The 20040-nt window shown below is 36.4% G+C and overlaps 1 protein-coding gene across 1 annotated transcript in view; it reads left to right on the forward strand.

The window, feature by feature from the left end:
* Positions 1 to 1052: 1052 nt before the first annotated feature.
* LOC108480253 (ruBisCO large subunit-binding protein subunit beta, chloroplastic-like) overlaps positions 1053 to 20040 on the forward strand; it is a 36314-nt gene continuing 17326 nt past the window's right edge. The window contains exon 1 of the mRNA XM_053020274.1: positions 1053 to 1172. Within this exon, the coding sequence (XP_052876234.1) occupies positions 1053 to 1172 (120 nt within the window). The remainder of the gene's footprint in view (positions 1173 to 20040) is intronic.

Here is a 20040-nt window from a genome sequence, read left to right on the forward strand (position 1 = left end):
GTAGGGGAACAAAGAGGGTTTTAGCCAAGTTGTGGGCATGAAATGTTGCATCATATAATGAAAAACAATAATTCATGTGCAAGAGTAGATGCAGCAAAGTCATGGATGCACAACAATAACATACAACAACAAATGATAGAAATGATTTATCCCACTTCCCTTACTTATTCCACATTGTCTTCAATGTGTATGAGAAATAAAAAAAGAAAAAAGAAAAAAGGTAAGAGGTACTTGATCTGCCACAATTCGTTGTGGCAAATTAGACTATTTTCAGCATTTGATGAGCTTGATTTCAAGTTATTTTATGTTAGTTTTCTTCATTTTCTATTTTAATAGCTTAGACATAATTATTAGCAATGTAACACCTAGTTTCCAATTAAAACAAATTTAGAATGAATAAGGGACTAAATTGAAAGAAACTGCAAACTAGCGGCCTCTATTAAATGAAACAGGAAAGTTAGAAATCGAATTAGACCTGGTCGAGATCCAATTCTAGTTCGGTTAGGATGGAGCCCACAAATTCCTTCGTGGGAGATATCATGATTAGCGATGCACGACTCTCATTACGTGGGTAATAGCACGGGAAGGGCTGTAAATAGCTGAGAGATGGCTTCCAGGGATGATTTTCTTCCCAACCTTGTTCATTTTCTTCCATTCTTCATGCCATTGAAGGTTCTGCATGGAGAAAACTTCATAAGGATGAAGCCGGAAAAGTAGGGAAAACAACAAGCGGCTAAGGTTCTTAACTCTTCTATGAACATAAGAGTTAAGAAATGAACCCATGGAGCTTCAAAACTATTTTACGGGTTCTGCATATTATGAAAGATTAAGCTTTTAAGATATAACATAAGTTTAACTAGTAAGATTTTGGTTGTAAGTTGCCGTCAAAAGAATGAAAGCTCTAGCATACGAGAGAAGGAATAAGCTATGGAAGCGATGAGGTGTCAGGTGAGTTCCATACTCCAAATCCATTATTATGGTTTACGTTTTTTTAAGTAGGCTATAGTTGCATAAGCATGAAGCATGATAATATGAGCATGCATTACATGAATATGGGAAACCTTAAAGGGCTAGAGGAAGATAGGATGGGAATGGGGAGAGAACCCATTAGTATTGCTTCAGGTGAAGCTTCGGACTTTACGAAGGGAACACTGTGGTGTTTGATGATCAAGGTTAGGTGGTGTTAAGGAAGTAATGGGAGGAGAATTTGGCAAATGAAATTATGGAATGGTATTTATCGCGATTGGGGTATTAATTGGTCCTTCGAGGCGACATCGTGACAATGGTATATGGCAAAAAACCATAGATGAAAGAGGCTACAACAGTCTGGTATGTGGTACGTAGCGTAAGACCATGGATGAAAGATGTCATGGTGGCATGGTACATGGTAATGATAAGGGCGTAAAACCATGGATGAAAGACACCATGACAGTAAGGTATACGGTATAAGGGGTAAACGGTGTAAGACCATGGATGAAAGATATTAAAGTAGCCACGTATGATGAGTAAGACCATGGATGAAAAACTTTATGGCATCATGAGGTAATATGCAAGGATGGCGAATCAGTGTAAGACTATGGATGAAAAACTCGATGGCCTCCGTAGAGATAAGTTCGCTGGAACAATAAACAGAGGTAAGTCCATTAGGACGAAAAAAAAGGTAATAAGGGTATAAGACCATAGCTAGGCTACGACATCTCATAGATTCCACCATGGGATAAATGTAGTAAGTACGCCATGATCTCAAGTGAGAGGTATGCGACTAGTGTGACCAGTATGAGAAACCCCGCAGGTGGGGAAGAGTTAAAAGAAAGTATGAATAATAGTAAGTTGATTATGAGGAATCCGTTAAAAGTGATGAAATTTGACAAGGAATAGGCGAAGACCTAATGAGAAATGGGAAAAGTTAGGCTGCGCGGGAGCTGGCCTTATTAAGAAGAGAAATTATCCAAGGATCACAAGTAAGGATCCGAAATAAAGAGCCACTAGAGAGAGCTCAATAAAGTTGTACACGAGAAGTGTACCTCATAGGAGAACTGAGGGATGTGCTCCTGGAATAAAGGTTCTGTCCAAGGGATAGAATGTTTGATAAGAATATTGCTCTTTGAGGAAAGTCTAGTACGGGTACACAACAGGAAGGATAGCTCCGTAAGGAGGAAATGAATGAGTGAGATGACATGCACGCATAGAAAAGCAATCTCTACTTGTGGGGCAAGAGAGTACCTATGTAAGGAATGGTGTGTGGGGTGAATCACTGAAAGTAATCCCCCATTACAGTGGTAGAGCAGAATGAGAATGGATTTGCTAGAGTGGTGAGGCTTGTAGAAAGTTAACACCATATGCAAGTGCCAATAAGTCCTTCAGAACTAGCATATATAAAGAGGAAGTCCACCAAGGACTAGTCTTTTAAAGCCCTCCATCCGACCCAATCTGAGTATTAGGTGTTACGCCTAAGGACAAACATACTTAAACTCTTTCTATACTTTCCTATGTAACTATTCTTACAATGCTTAATAAAATTTCTTTTACCCTTGTACTGAATAACATCATCGGGTGTGCATGACAGTTCATCTAACACTCGAATGGTGTTATCGAGCCAGAATTTGGCTCTTTCAGCATCATCAGTGACTATGGCCTTGAACTCCTCGGCCTCGCGCTTCCTAATCAAGTCTACAGGTGGTTTGCTTAGCCTCACAGGATCAGTAACTAGAGGCATTACAGACTCTTGGGGTGGAGTATTTAAATTCGGGAATGGTTGGACAGCCGGGTTGGTTCGGGCATATTGCGCGACCCACTCATTCATCATGGTGAAGAAGGCTTGTTTTGCCCCTTCATTTTGATTATTCGCGGATGACTGAGGCTCAACAGGCGGTGTCCCTTGCGCGGGAGCAGCCGCTACACTTTCAACGTCATCCGCCAAGGGTCTCGCTATCCCGGGTTCCATTGCTAATCAAAACAAAAATTTCAACCGTCAGAAGTCATCACATTATTAAGCACTAACAATTTGGCATGTATAGCTACACTCACACGCGCTATGGTAGTCCTAGAACCGACTAAACCATAGCTCTGATACCAATAAAATGTAACACCCCAAACCCGTGACCGTCACCGGATTTGACCACGTGGTGTTACCGGGCTTACTTCCCTTATTCCTCTCTTTGAAATGTTTAATTTCTGTTCCAGGCAGGCTAGCTAACTGCGTCACTGTCACCTTAAAAGTCATATCTCGAGTTCCAGAACTCGAAAATCAGTTCCGTCAATTTTCCCTGAAACTAGACTCATAATACCATCTACAAATTTTTTTCTAGAATTTTTAGTAGAGCCAATTAGTACAGTTTATTAGTTAAAGTCACCCCTGTTTCAGAGTTCGACTACACTGACCTTTGCAAATTACGACCTGGATATCATCTCGTACAGAGCTCCAATGCTCATGCCGTTTGTTTCTAATGAAACTAGACTCAAAGGGGAATCTATGCATATAAGGCATGACTCCTAATTGTTTCTGGATAATTTATGGTAAATTTTCAAAGTCGAAACAGAGGATCCAGAAACCGTTCTGGCCCTGTCTCACGAAATCTCGAATATCTCTTAAAATACGGCTCATATGGTCGTTTCGTTTCATCCATATGAAAATAGATTCATCAAGGTTCAATTTAATAATTTATTCACTATTTAATTCTACTTCTACTATTTTTAGTGATTTTTCCATCTCACCTCACTGCTGCTAGCAGCATCTGTTACTAAAGCAAACAATGACTATTTCATAATTCTTCCATGGCCAACTATTTCATCATACATAATGCAACTATGGCCACCTTATCAAAATTAAGGTTTCTAAGGCTCGTGACCATAGGTTTTAGAATCACACTCAACCGACCACATAGGCCATTTTCGCATGGCTTAAAGTTTACAACCCACAATTCAACAAAACAAAATAGCCTATACATGCCAAATGTTCTCCTAGTTCAACTACGAAGACAATACCAAAAGATTTCCAGCCGGTGTGATGACTTCAACGACGGTTCCGAGCACGCAAACGATACGAGTCCAAGAGACCTAAAATGGGTGACAAGAAAACACCGAGTGAGTTTATAACTCAGTAAGTCATAAGCATTCATCAACCATCCATTAATAAAATTATCACAACATGAAACGATAAACGAGGCTAGGTACTCCATCCATATCGAAACTATACCATAATTCCTCGGACCTTTCGGTTCAATCTCATACCAAGTCATACATCCACATTTCATATTCTATACAATAAGATATTTGAGGCATTTTCACACACCAACTCATTTTCACCACAATCATACAATTGCAATCATCACATAGATTTAAAGCTTACCAAGCTCAACCCCGAGCATGAACATATTGCCTATTCATCATGAGCTCAAGGTACTTACCCGATCCGCTGTCCGGGATTAACTCGATAATGTCGCACACTCAGTGCCAATTGTAATGCAAGAGCATATAGTGAATCCGCACACTTAGTGCTATATATATTCAGCTCGCACACTTAGTGCTATATAATCAAACTCGCACACTTAGTGCTGTACAATTTTAAACCCGCACACTTAGTGCCAATCTTGTCACCGTGTTCATTTATACCCGTACACTTAGTGCCGAGACCAATACCTTATGCATTTTGCTGCCTTTATACATTCAACAATGGCATTATTCCATACACATACATTTCCATTTACACATCAACTCATTTAAACACAATTGCATATATATTATGATCATTTACATCAACACCAAATATATGCTTAATGACTTACCTCGTGTTGGGTAAAATAGTCCCAAGTCGGCTATTCGATGACCTTCGTCTTTCCCTTGCTTGATTCTCCTTCTTTAACTCCTTGAGTTTAATCAATAAATCAACTAGTTTAACCATCTTGCTAAACATTCATAATTCAACTACAAATGCATATGTATGCTTGTATATTCGGCAACCATTCGTACTAATCACCCATTTGGTCGATTATACACCTAACCGAATATGCACCAAAAACTTGATTCAACATTACCTACATACTCACTTTAATGGCCGAATATATATATATATATATACAATGTCAACCAACATCTTTTAATCACCTAATTTCATCTCATGAACATTTAATCAAATTTTCCCAATCTAGCATATATTTTCACATCCATTTGTAACATCATGTACAAACACATATACACATATATCAAAACACAAATTTTTACCTATCATGCAACAAGCATAAATTGCACTTATGAGCATGCCATGGCGAATACATCCCACACCATCCCCTTTCAATTTTGGTCATGGTTAAACAAAGAAAACTCCATGTCTTACTCAAGAATGCTAAAAGAAATTTCAAGAGTAGTCAATCCATCATTACATGCATCATCAACAAGCTTCACATTTAGCATGCAATGGCTTTAACACAATATCAACCTTGGCCAAATACCATTTCCATGGCATAACAAGGATTTGAACCATGGGCTAACATGAACATCAAGTTAGCAACTAAAACATGCATGAATCTCATGACACAACCTCAAACATACCTTAATCTTGACACAAGTATGACCAAATCTCCTTCTAGTTCTCTTCTAAACCAAGCATGAAGCAAAAATCCTTCCTTTTTCCCTTAGTATTTTCGCCAAGATTTGAGAATGGATGAACAAATTTTCTCCTTTCTTTTCCTCTACTCACGGCAACAAGGGGGGCATCCATGCACATTTTTTTTTCATTTCTTTATTTTTTCTACATAATCCACTAACTAAACATGTTGGAAACATGTTCCTTGCCCATATTCTTGTCATGGCCGCCACTCTTCCCTTTTTGGGCAAATTGACATGCAAAACCACTCTTTTGCATGCATGTACTATTAGACCATTGTAAGATTAGCCTATCACCTTTCAACAATGTTTCATACAAGTCCATTTTAATAAATTCACATAGAAATGATCAAATTAATGCATGAAACTTTCACACATGCATTTACTAACATCATAAACATAGAATATAACTTTTAATTACTTATAAGACTCGGTTTAGTGGTCCCGAAACCACTTCCGACTAGGGTCAAATTAGGGATGTCACAGAGACAATTCCATACATTCATTGTAACACCCCTATCCCGTAACCGTCGCCGGAATAGGTAAGGGGCATTACCGGACTTGTAACTCATGTCAGAACCATAAAATTTTGAACTTTTTTCTTGAAATAAAGATCATTCATTTAAATAAGTACTAAGCACAGCCAGGGATAAAATTTAAACTTCTCTAAGTAAACATTCAAAAGATGCCATTTTCGCATGGCTTATATACATTAACCAAAATATTCTTCCGCCACTAGTCTATTCTATACATGCCATAAAATAATTCAAAACATAATTGTAACAAGCAGTGGATAGTGATAGTGTGACTAGTTGCTGACGATCCCCGAGCCTGTAGCTTCCAAATGAGATCTATAAAACAGAGGAAACAAAGTAACCGGAGTAAGCATTACAATGCTTAGTAAGTTTTAAGCAGTGTCAACAGATAATAATCAAATTATAACGTAGTTGTTCGTATCTTTATTTCACTCTTCCTTCGGGCATACTATCCCTTTACCGAATATGCACATCTCATCATATACAATAGGCAGATAAACTTTCACATAAAAGTGAGCTCATGTGACATAGATATATTGTATAATTTCACATAACCTCTCACACTGATCCGATGTCACATAATCATAAGAATAGTCTCATAGATTGCTCACGTATGCATCACATAACTGCCTTATGATTTAGTTTAAATCAAGCTCACATATAAACTTGGAGTACATACCTGTTTAATCTTTCGCATTGAATATATTTATAAGCAATTCTTATTGCGAAGTCTTATAACTTTAAACTCTACTCGGATTATCGGCGAGACCTTTAGCTCGATGAAATCTCCACACGAAGTCACGGGTCTTAACCTGCATATAGTCACCACATATGGTCATCTGGTCTTTAATCCCGGGTTTACATCATAGAGTTTCATACATATTTATTCACATGTTACAACATTCACATCGACTATCATATTTGTAATTCATTTACCTCATCAAATATCTAATAAAACACACCTTCCGCCGTTTGTCATTTGGCCACAATATATATATATATACACATCTCATACATATCTCACATTAGCCATTTGGCTTTACCACATATCCATCTCATACACATTTCGCATTAACCATTCGGCTTTCCCACATATATACACTTCCACGTTCATCACATTGGCCATTCTGCCTTATCACATATATGCATGTTCACATTTATCACATTGGCCATTCTGCCTTATCACATATATGCATGTTCACATTTATCACATTGGCCATTCGGCCTTATTCACATATGTGCATGTTCATATTCATCACATTGGCCATTCGGCATTATCACACATATGCATGTTCACATTCATCACATTGGCCATTCGGCCTTATCACACAAATGCATGTTCACATTCATCACATTTGCCATTCGGCCTTAGCTCATATATACACATTCACATCCATCACATAAAATCCTAAATCAAAATATAAATTTTCATGTATTCACATCACAATTATCCAAATATACTTCACATACCACATATACTTTCACGTATACACTTTGTCTTGGCTGAATCTACATCTATCATTTCCCAATGAATAATTCAATTTCAAGCCATACTATCATTTCATATTCGAATACTTATAAACTTACAATTTCACAAATTTTAAAATCAAAGATCCATCTAACACTCATATATCTTTTTATAATATCACAATTTAGAATTCACGTATGGGTTTAATCAATAGCTTATGAGCAACTAAAACAAGTTTTATCCATGTTTACAACATAACCACAAATTCTCTACAAGCTGTTTTCCTGAGCAACAGTCGTTAAATTATTTGTAACTGGGGTTACGAAATTCCAAATTATGTGCCGCAAATTTTCCATGAAAATAGACTCGTATATCCTCTATCCACAAAATTTTCAAAATTTTTGGTTTGGCCAATCAATACCAGATTTTTCTCAAAGTTTCCCCTATTTTACTGCTTGACTACTCTGACTACTCTTCACTAAGAATTTAATTTCTCATTGTACAGAATTCAGAATGTGTTTTTGTTTTTTTTTTTTTGAAATTAGACTCATTAAGGAGTCTAAGCGTAAAATTTTATCTTATAATTATTTTTGTACGATTTATAATGATTTTCCGAATACTGAACAGGGGATTTCGGAGCCATTCTGACTCTGTCTCACACAACTTTGAAAATCTCATTATCGGCAACTCCTTTACTTACACGATTTCTTGTATACGAAACTAGACGCATCAAGCTTTAATTACATAATTTATTTAGCCTTTATCTCAACTCCCACAATTTATAGTAATTTTTCAAAAACACGCTACTGCTGCTGTCCGTAGCAGATTTATACAATTTACTCAGTAAAGTTCTCATTCACATATTTAAAACATAATATCATATATGCCGTCATTTAGAAAAGTCATTGACCTTAACGTATATACATAATTCATATTCAACCCGTTTTAAAACTTAAAATTTTCAAAGGAATCAAACTCAATTACTTAAGAACTTACCTCGGATGTTGTCGAACGATTTCAACGGCTATTCGATCACTTTTTCCTTTCCCCCATCCGACTTTGATCCTCTAAGCTCTTGAGCTAAATCAAACAATTTACTTCCCAAATCAAACATAGTCACACGGCATCCATGTACATTTTAGAACCAATTCACTTGAATTAATTGCCCACTTAAGTCTCTCATCATTTCATTTTCAAATTTGTATATTTGGTAAGTCACATTAGACCATTATACAAATAGCTTTGATACATTTTATACTAGCGAAATGTACCATCAAGATATACTTTACTCAAATAATTTACCTTGGCGAACATGTACAATGTTTTGTAGCTTAATAATTATAATATAACATCAAGTACTCATTTTACTCATGTGGCCGATTATATGCTTAATACATTCTACAAATATGGTTACTTGTATTGACTAAATACCATTTTGTTTCAAGTTCAAAACTCGCTAATACACATATATACACTAGTAATCAAATACTAACATTTGCACTTCACCTTAATAGCTAGCTTAGCAAACCTTAATTTAACATATAATTGCTCATAACACAATTAAAGCATCCTCTCCATTCCATCAATTCAAAACACATACATTACTCAATAATATTCAAAATCATATTCGCCTTAGTACACACTTGTTAGCCGATTTTTCTCCATTTAGCAACTAATGCACATATGTGCTCATTTGTTAGACTCTACTTCACCTAACTACCATTTCTCATCCAAATAACATGAACAACAACCATATTTCTCTTCTACTTCCTACCATGGCGAATGCTCAAGACACCATACCATTTCAAATTTGGTCATGGGTTAAGCAAAGAGCTTAATGACTAACTCAAAAAAATGCTAGAAATCCAAGAATCATCCTTAAACTTACCTTGATTTAGCTAACCACCATAGCTGAATTTTTCCAAGCTTTTTCTCTTCTAGTCACGGCAATGAGGAGCAAAGATGACAACTTTGGTTTCTCCTCCCATTACCACATGTTTTATTATTCTTAATTCCTTATTTTATTTTGTAAACTAATAATGCTAATAGAAAATACATATTTTCATCCATGATCCATACCATGGCGGCCACTACCTATTATAAATGGAAATTTGACATGCAAACCCTCATTTTTATAACATGCATTAATAGGTCCTTATAGATTAACCTATCACATTTCAAAAGTGTCACACATAAGTCCTATTAACTAAATTCACATGCAATTAACTAAATCGAAGCTTAAAACTTTCACACACTCATATTCACATATTTTAGACAATAAATATTATACTCAAATACTTCGGTGACTCGGTTTAGCGGTCCCAAAACCACTTTCCAACTAGGGTCAATTTAGGGCTGTCACAACTCTCCCCCACTTAAGAAATTTTTGTCCCCGAAAATCTTACCGGCAAATAAGATAGGGTAACTTTCTCTCGTTGAGTTTTCTAGATCCCACCTAGTTTCCTCAGCTCCGAACTTACGCTTCAGTGCTTTAACTAACAAAACTTTCTTAGTTTGATCATAATAAATCACAGAGATCCACAAAATTGACATTTACTCACTTACTTTTCATTTCGGTAATAACACACATAGGTATAACACAATTTACTCATCGGTCGAACTCACGAGGTATAGGCTCGAACCCCACACATGTGTTCTAGCCTACTTAACCCAAAGTCCGAATAAACTCGACACCATCAACTAATTAGGCTATTAGCCTAGTATACACTTCACCGGTCCCAAACCTACTAGGCACAAGGCCCTAATAACTCAAATATATATATATTCATTGGGTTCATGACAACACTCATTTAACACCTTATGAAAAATATATATATATATATATATATATATATTTTATACATGTAACTTAGATAATCTTTCACACACCCATTCATCAATAAAGCACTATCAATAAGAATTTAATACTATCCTTTATCTTTGGCTATTTCAAGTAACCAACGATACAAGAGTCAAGGTTTTAAATTCTCAATTCAAAGAACATATATAAGCTGATACGAGATTATGTTAACATCTTGCATCAATATTTAACTTAACTTATTTCCAAAGGAAAAATCAACTTCCACGTACTTGAACATTTATTTCATTTAGCACATTCTTTCATAGTTAATGTTACCCGTATACAGTCGAATAAGCATAAAGCCTAAGATAATATACTGACATGAGATTTATTCTAGCACATAACTCATATATCCAATATTATCACCATTCATCAGGAATTCTTACCAACTTTCAAATGTCGAAACTTAGTCAAAATAATTTCTTGAACATGATTAACAAAATAGTGTTTATTCACAATAGCACATATAACTGCATATACCGAGAATCTCGTATTTATAATGTATATATATATCACATACCTTGTCAATTTAATGTCTCGAACTTATTTCATTACCAATTTAACACAATGTTGTATAATCTCCGACTCTAATTAGTTCACCAGTGTTTAGTCCGTTTAACGAATTTTCTCTTTAGGTCTTACTTACTATTACAAATCAATGCCATCGTCTCACACGAGGTCATACATGAAACACACTTCGCATATGCAGTGCCCACTGACTGATTTCGTACACATAGCGCTCGATTAAAGAACTCGCACACATAGTGCCTCAATTACCAATCTCGCACACATAGTGCTCAGGATAAATAGATCTAATCTTTAGCAATATAACAAGCAAGGTCACGATTCTTACCTTAACAAGGGCATCTCAAGGTTTAACCCACATTCCAACCTCATCCTAAAGGATGAGAGGATTTTTCCCTTGGCTATTCCTTATATAGGCAGAGAATACTTCCTTAGGAAGTAAGTAAATAGTGCCCATCACTTACCAGGTCAACTAGATATTTTCCCTTATCTTGTTAGATGTTTGATAAATGTCTTAATCCTTGTGGCTTAACATGTAAATGCACAATAGCTGTAAAACTAACATGTGCAGGCACACTTACCTTGACCTAACATACTTTTTGGTTTTAACCCATCTTTCGTTAAGGTGTAGCTGATGGCTTAAATGATCACGCTTTGGCACATCATGCCTCTTTGGTGGTAACCTTATTTACTTGAGTCCCCTTAATGCTTTTCAAGGCGTCCTTTCTTAGCGATACTTCATATAATATTTCTATATATATATTTGTTGGTTACGCACCCACATATACTACAAGAATTTTTATGGGGCCAACAACACCTTATTTACTCAAAGGCTTCATAGTTCACCATTCAAGCGTCACCTTACGACGACTTCGCCTAATCCTTGAGGCTTTTACTTAGCTCTAAGGAGTTTTCCTACCTTCCTTGACAAGCCCTTTGACCCGTCCCTAAACTTTATTAAGACTCAACAAATGTCAAATCAGTCATTTGGTAGTCTTATCAAAATCTTACATATTCTAATAACTAATCAAGTACTTTCCTTCGGTTCTTAACTATCTTAGTTCAAATTTGGCTACCTCCAAACTATCTTTTCCTTATATCTTAACTGGCACAAGGGCAATGTTACTAGACGCACTTATTGCTAACATAAGCTTCCTTATCATAGGGTTCATTTTCTTATTATGGAGTCTACCCAAAGTATACATGCCAATAGAGGCTTCTAGGGCAAACCCTTCCTTGTTGGGCCTACTTTTTGATCACTACGTGCTAAATCAGTGTTTGCCAATTCCAAAGGTGTCACGGGCGCACTCTGCCAATTCTTATAGATAGTCTAATTCTAGCACTTATGCACTTCTATTCTATTCGTATCCTTCTTATATATGGAATAGTGCTCAATTAACAAGGTTCCGCTGGGCGGGATGTTACAAGTCCAGTCATGGAAGTCTGCCAAAGAAGGTACAAAATGGCATAATATCAAATTCTATATCAAATCATATTCAAATACAAAGCCAATCAAATTTTTCAATGTATTTAATTTAGTCCCTAAACTCGGGACAAGCATAACTTTCAATTTAAGGCTTCAGATTGAAATTCGATTTCACATTTACTCATTAGGGACCTCCTATTTTCTATCCCTACTAAAATTTCATAAAAAATTACATTTTAATCAATTTGGTCCCTAATGTATGAAACTAACAATTAAGCTTTACAATATAATCCTTTTTCTTAATCTAAGCTTAATTTGTATCAAATTCACACCAAATTCATCCATTTCTCAACAATGAAAACTTTCATAAACTTTAACAGTTTTGAAAATTGATACATGGGCTAGCTAGATCAAGCTCTCACGATAAAAAAAACCATAATAATCAAAGAAAAATGGCTAGGGATTTACTTGTAATTGATGTCGAATATCAAAAGGATTTTTAAAGTTTTTCTTCCATGGAGGACAACATGAAAGGTAGAAGAAGGTGATACTTATCATATTTTTCCATTAACATTATATATATTATTAATTTAATTAAGTTAATTAATTAGCTTAATCATGGTTAATTGCTTAAATCTTTAATTAACTTAATTAACTTAAGTTAATGATATTTAACCTCACACCCCACTATCATCCTTTTAAAATAGCTTTATGTGACATTTTAATCCTTTGGATAATTATTTAAATCCTCAAGCCTTTTCCTAATTAAAAATCTATAGAGATTAAACATTTACGATTTTGTCCCTAAGACTTAATTAACTATTAATTTGACAAGATTACTAGACCAAAATTTAATAAACAATATATAATACACATAAATATTGATATTTAATATTTACAGACTTGGTTTACAGAAGCGAGGTCCTGAAATCGCAATTTCTGACACTATTAAATTTCGGGTCGTTACACAACAAGCCATGTTTTGAGACAAGGATATTTGTCTCGAGACAGATCAACATTGAAGCTAAGGGTGTGCTTCAAGGGAACCTTTTGTCAAGAAAAAAAGCATGTTTGTCTCAAGACAAGAAAACATCAAAGCTAAGTGTTGGTTCAGGGAGCCATGTTTCTAGGCAATCGTGTATTTGTCTTAAGACATATCTTTAAATGTCTAGAGACATATCTATCGTGTCTCGAGATAGTATGCTCCAACAGTCCTATTTTGTTATTCTTGTCCCGAGACAAGGGCTCTTTGTCTCAACGCATATTCTTGCAAGCTTGTAACAAATTGTAACGTGTTTACGCAAGTGTACATAGTCGTTCAAATAATAAGTAAGTACTATGAGTTATCGTCTCCACAGGGACTGTATAAGATTAAACAATTCAACTGCAAAATTATAATTAACAATTTGATATAAAAAAAAACTTAATAAATTTAGATGGTGATGATTTAATTAAATTAAATGCAAGGAATGATCTCCAAGCAACTTCTAATGTAAATGTAGTTTTACCTAAATGTATGAATGAGGGCTTTAGCAATAAAAAACAATCAAATTTAAATGAGCTAGGGTAATTATATTAATTATTTCCATAGCAACTCGATCTCTTATGGGTTTGGAAACCAAATTAAGTCCTCTCGGATCTTTTACTTAGATAAATATGCATTTTATTGATCATATTAAACTAAGGGTTTCTTAGCATTTATGCAAGGTCACAGGGACATTTACGTTTGCAACAATTTAATTACATAAATCTAAAAATTATGAAAGATAATAGAGCTAACTAAAAATATTATGAACCTTAACTTAGTCAATTTTAATGACCTAAATTAAGCATTACACTTTTCAAATATGCGTCTACTAGCCATTGTTTGGCTAGGATTGCTCAGCTAATCTGAGTGTACTCAATCACGTATGAATGAAATGCAGCATGATATTAATTGAAAATATAATTGACTGAGGCACAAAATGTAACACCCCGTACCCGAGACCGTTGCCGGAGTCGGACACGAGGGGTTTACAGACTTAAATCACTTGCTTTCACAGTCCATTTTAAAAACTTCCAGGCAGTTGGCTAACTGCATCACCGTGACCTTAAAAATCATATCTTGAGTTCCAAAACTCGAAAATCAGTTTCATAATTTTTCCCTGAAACTAGACACATATGTCCATCTATAGATTGTTTTCTAGAATTTTTGGTTGGGCCAATTGGTACAGTTTATTAGTTAATGTCTCCCCTGATTCTGGGTTCGACTACTCTGACCTTCATGTATTACGACTTGGATATCTCCCTGTACAGAGCTTCAATACTCATGCCATTTGTTTCTACTGAAACTAGACTCAAAGGGGAATCTATACATATAAGGCATGACTTCTAATTGTCTCTGGATAATTTATGGTAAATTTTCAAAGTCGAAATAGGGGATCCAGAAACCGTTCTGGCCCTGTTTCACGAGAACTTTAATATCTCTTAATATACTCTTCATATGATCATTTCGTTACTTTCATATGAAAATAGATTCATCAAGGTTCGATTACATAATTTATTCACTATTTAATTCCATTCCTACAAAGTTTAGTGATTTTTCAAATCCACACCACTGCTGCTATCAGCATCTGTTTTCAAGGTAAACTTTACCTATTTCGTGGTTTCCATGGACCAACTAGAGTTTTGTCATACATAGGTTCACATATGATCATATTTAGCCATTCCAATGGCTGATCATTTGCCCAACACTTCCATTCCAGTCCATAGTCACATCATGAAACCATATATATATACATAAACACAAATGGTCTAATGCCATACTCCACTTCTACGAGCCATTTTCGCATGGCTATACACACATACATCACAAAAAGTACTTGAAAAACAACAAAGGGTAGTCCTATACATGCCATATCCAGAGTTCAACTAAAAGAGTACCAAAAGGGCTTTGATAGTGTGGATGACTTCGACTTCGATGATCCCGAATCCGATAGCTAACGAACAAAATCTAGAAAACAAAGAGCCAAAGCAACGGGGTAAGAATTTTAATGCTTAGTAAGTTTCAAGTAATGAAATCGGCTTTGACTAAAGTATTACGTTCACATAGCTAAATGAATCACTTTATTAATACACATTCTCATAATCATACTTACTTCACACTTCATCAACATATACACACACAAGGTATCAACCTATCTAAGAGCCGAAAGTTCGTTAGTCGATTGAACGAATACTATTTCAAACGAATCGACTTTTCCGATGCACATGCAAACATACCTTATCGTTTGGTTTTTTTTTCGAGCGTACTAATTGAATTTATTACAGCACAAAATGCTCACCTTCAAACCAAGTTTCTTCGGAATTTAGCCGAATATAACCACAAGCACAATTGCCTTCGGGTCTTTAACCCGGTATAGCAACTCGCACAAATGCCTTGGTCTTAGCCGGATATAACAACTTCATACGAATGCCTTGGTCTTAGCCGGATATAATCACTAGCATAAATGCCTTCGGACTTAGCCCGGTATCATTCAAATGCTCATGCACACATATATCAATAATCATGACACATCCATATTTCATTTTCGTTACTAAGGTTCAAACACAAAACATTTATCAAACCTTTCCAATTTCGGCTCAATGGCCACACACAAAGACCAAGATTTCAATTGACTTTATAACGTAGTCCCTACACACATTCGGCTATCCGCCATAATATGACAAATCATTTCAATATAATTCAAGTAGGGTCATTACTCGAAGACTTACCTCGGATGTTGTCGAACTTTTTCGACGGCTATTCGATCACTTTTTCCTTCCCTTTATCCAACTTTGGTCCTCTAAGCTCTTGAGCTAATTCAAACAAATTTACTTCTCAATCAAACACATACATACGGCTACCATATACAATTCAAAAACCAATTCATTCGTATCATTTGTCCATATTTTAGCTTTTAGCATATTTGGTCATTAGAGCGACCTATTTAATCTTCCAAGCATTCATTTCAAATTTTAATTAAACAATGTCGAATGCCATTAAATTACTAATGCTACACACAAACATATGCATAAAATTCATCCATACATAACCTATTGCTCATTCGGTCATTCATCTCTCAAACTTATCAAAGCTTTATATCAAACCTCCTAGCCGATTATACGTATAAGCACATAATGCGCATTTAGCATTTTATTTACTTCATGATACATTCGGCCTTGGCATAATTTCATTAAAAATCCCTATTAGCCACTTCACCAATCAATCATATCATCCCTAGCCGAATACACATTTTTTTTTTATTCATCCTTAACAAAATCTTATCAAGCTTAAATCCCCATTCCATCACTTTTAAAATGCCAATGTTACAAGAAATGTTACCTAAATTCACATTTGGAAACTACACATACACAAGCCGATTTTCTTCCTATCATCCAATTTAAAATGAATCACAAACCTAAACCCTCAATAGCTACTATGGCCGAAAGTCCTAGTCATGCCAAAATCAAAATTCCTAGCATGGGCTACCTAAAGAGCTTGATAACTAGTTCAAATCTCAAACCATCTAACATACTTATCAAGTGTATACAACATTACCACCATTTTATCTCAAGTCATACTCATAAGCACATCCATCCAAACACATTCGTACTTAAACATCATTCCGGCTTAACACCCATATCACATTTACTCATTAAAACATGAAGAAGGTAATCAAATTTCTTCACTAACAACCATGGCCGAATGCTTCATTCACCACCCAAGTTGCCATCTTAATACTTGATTAAAAACTATTGTTGTAAGCGAATTCAATCAAAGGTAAATACCGTTCCCATGAACCACTGAACTCGAGGATGCAACATCTCAACATATCCTCAAGTATCTGAATTATCCGCTCGGATTGACCATCGGTTTGGGGGTGAAAGGCGGTGCTGAAATGCAACTTGGTACCCAAAGCTTCTTGCAATTTCTCCCAAAATCGTGAGGTGAATCTCGGATCTCTATCCGACACGATAGAAATAGGTACCCCGTGTAATCTCACAATATGAGAAACATACAATTCAGCTAGTTTATCCATTGAAAAATCCGCGCGTACGGGGATAAAGTGAGCCGACTTAGTCAACCTATCAACAACGACCCATATCGCATCTTTCTTACTTGCCGACACTGGCAACCCAGATACAAAATCCATCGTTACTCGATCCTATTTCCATTCAGGTATCATGATCGGTTGGAGTAAACCCGTAGGCACTTGATGTTCCGCCTTCACTTGCTGACATATTAAACACTTCAAAACAAAATCGGAAATGTATCGTTTCATACCATACCACCAAAACTGACGTCTTAGGTCGTTGTACATTTTCGTACTCCCCGGGTGGACTGACATTCGGCTACAATGAGCTTCGTTCGAATTATCGAAATAAGTTCAATTTCTTGGAATACACAAACGATTTCGAACCTCAAAAATCGTCATCATCAACTTGAAACTCGATTCCACATTCCAACACATTCAGCCCGCTTTGCAACCAATTCATCATCGACTTTCGAGCCTCACGAATTTGATGAATCAATAATGGTTTGGCTTTTAATTCAGCTACTAACACATTGTCGGTAGAATGCACAAGTGTACATTCATCGCTCAGAAAGTGAATAAAGTGATTTACGACTTAAGGCATCCGCAACCACATTAGCCTTTCCCGGGTGATAGTCAATGACAAGCTCATAATCCTTTAACAGCTCGAGCTAACGTCTTTGTCGCAGATTTAAGTCTCTTTGAGTTATCAAATATTTGAGACTTTTGTGATCTGAATACACATGGCACTTCTCGCCAAATAAATAATGTCGCCATATTTTCAAAGCAAATACGATGGCAGCTAATTCGAGATCATGAGTCGGATAATTTTTCTCATGTGGCTTTAATTGTCTCGACGATAGGCCACAACTCGACCTTCTTGCATCAATACGCAACCTAACCCAAGTAGGAGGCGTCACTATAGATGACAAACTCTTTGCACGATTTGGGCTGCACTAAAATTGAGCTTCATCAAATAAGTTTTCATTGATCAAAACTTTTCGACTTTTTCCGTCCATTCAACTTAACATCTTTTGAAGTAGCTTCGTCATGGGTGTGGCTATCATCGAGAAACCTTTTATAAACCGTCGGTAGTAACCGGCAAGTCCCAAAAAGCTCCGAACCTCAATAATATTTCTCGGAGGCTTCTAGTTAATTATGGCTGAAATTTTGCTCGGGTCAACTCGAATACCCGATGCAGATACCACATGACCCAAGAATCTAACCTCTCTTAACTAGAACTCACACTTACTGAACTTAGCATATAACTTCTTATCCCGTAAAATTTGCAACACTAATCTCCGGTGTTCAGCATGTTCGGTCTCATCTCTTGAATAGACCAAGATGTCATTAATGAACACAACTACGAACCAGTCCAAATACTATCTGAAGATCCGATTCATCAAATCCATAAATACCACAGGGGCATTAGTGAGCCCAAACGGCATCACTAAGAACTCATAGTGGCCGATCTCGCTCGAAAGCGCTTTGGGTATATCTCGAATCTCGAATTCATGAATCGATAATAACCCGATCTCAAATCTATCTTTGGAAACACTGAGGCTCCCTTTAGTTGATCAAACAAATCATCAATACGCGGTAACGGATATTTATTCCTTATCGTCACTTTATTCAGCTGACGATAGTCAATGCACATCCTCATGGTTCCGTCCTTCTTTTTCACAAACAATACTGGTGCACCCCAAGGTGAGAAACTTGGTCGAGCGAAACCTCTATCCGTCAGTTCTTGCAACTGAGCTTTCAACTCTTTTAACTCGGTTGGTGCCATACGATACGGAGCTATCGAAATTGGCGTAGTCCCAGGTACAAGCTCAATACCAAACTCTACTTCCCGAACAGGTGGTAAACCCGGTAATTCTTCGGGAAAAACATCCGGGTATTCACAAACCACCGGCACAGATTCGGGTTTCTTTTCCATTTCCTTGTCATCAAGTACATACGCAAGGTATGCTTTGCACCCCTTTCTCACATATTTCTGGGCCAACATTGCTGATATTACAGCTGGCAACACCTTTAAGTCTGTAGACTCAACTCGGATTATCTCGTTATTTGTGCATCTCAAGTCAATAGTCTTGCCTTTGCAATTCACAACCGCATCATGCACGGTCAACCAATCTAAACCAAGGATAACATCAAATTCGTCGAACGGCAAAAGCATCAAGTCCGCCGGAAAACAGGAACCTCAAATTACTAGGGGGCATTTCTTACACACTTTGTCAACAAGCACGTAACGACCCAAGGGATTTGACACCCGAATTACGAACTCAGTAGACTCAATAGGTAAAGTCTTACTGGATGCTAAGGTTTCACATATTTAAGAATGAGTAGAACCGGGGTCAATCAAAGTAATTACATTAGTATCAAAGAGAGTAAAAGTACCGGTAATAACATCAGGCGAAGAAGCATCCTCACGGGCACGTATAGCATAAGCTCTAGCAGGCGCACGAGCCTCAGATCTGGTTGTAGCACCTCTAGATCCTCTCTGACCGCCACTAGCATTGCCCGTGTTTCTAGATGGTCTACCCCAAGCAGTAGTAGCACCTAGTTTC

This window comes from Gossypium arboreum, chromosome 10 (assembly GCF_025698485.1).
Source record: "Gossypium arboreum isolate Shixiya-1 chromosome 10, ASM2569848v2, whole genome shotgun sequence".
In the NCBI taxonomy this organism is placed as follows: Eukaryota; Viridiplantae; Streptophyta; class Magnoliopsida; order Malvales; family Malvaceae; genus Gossypium; species Gossypium arboreum.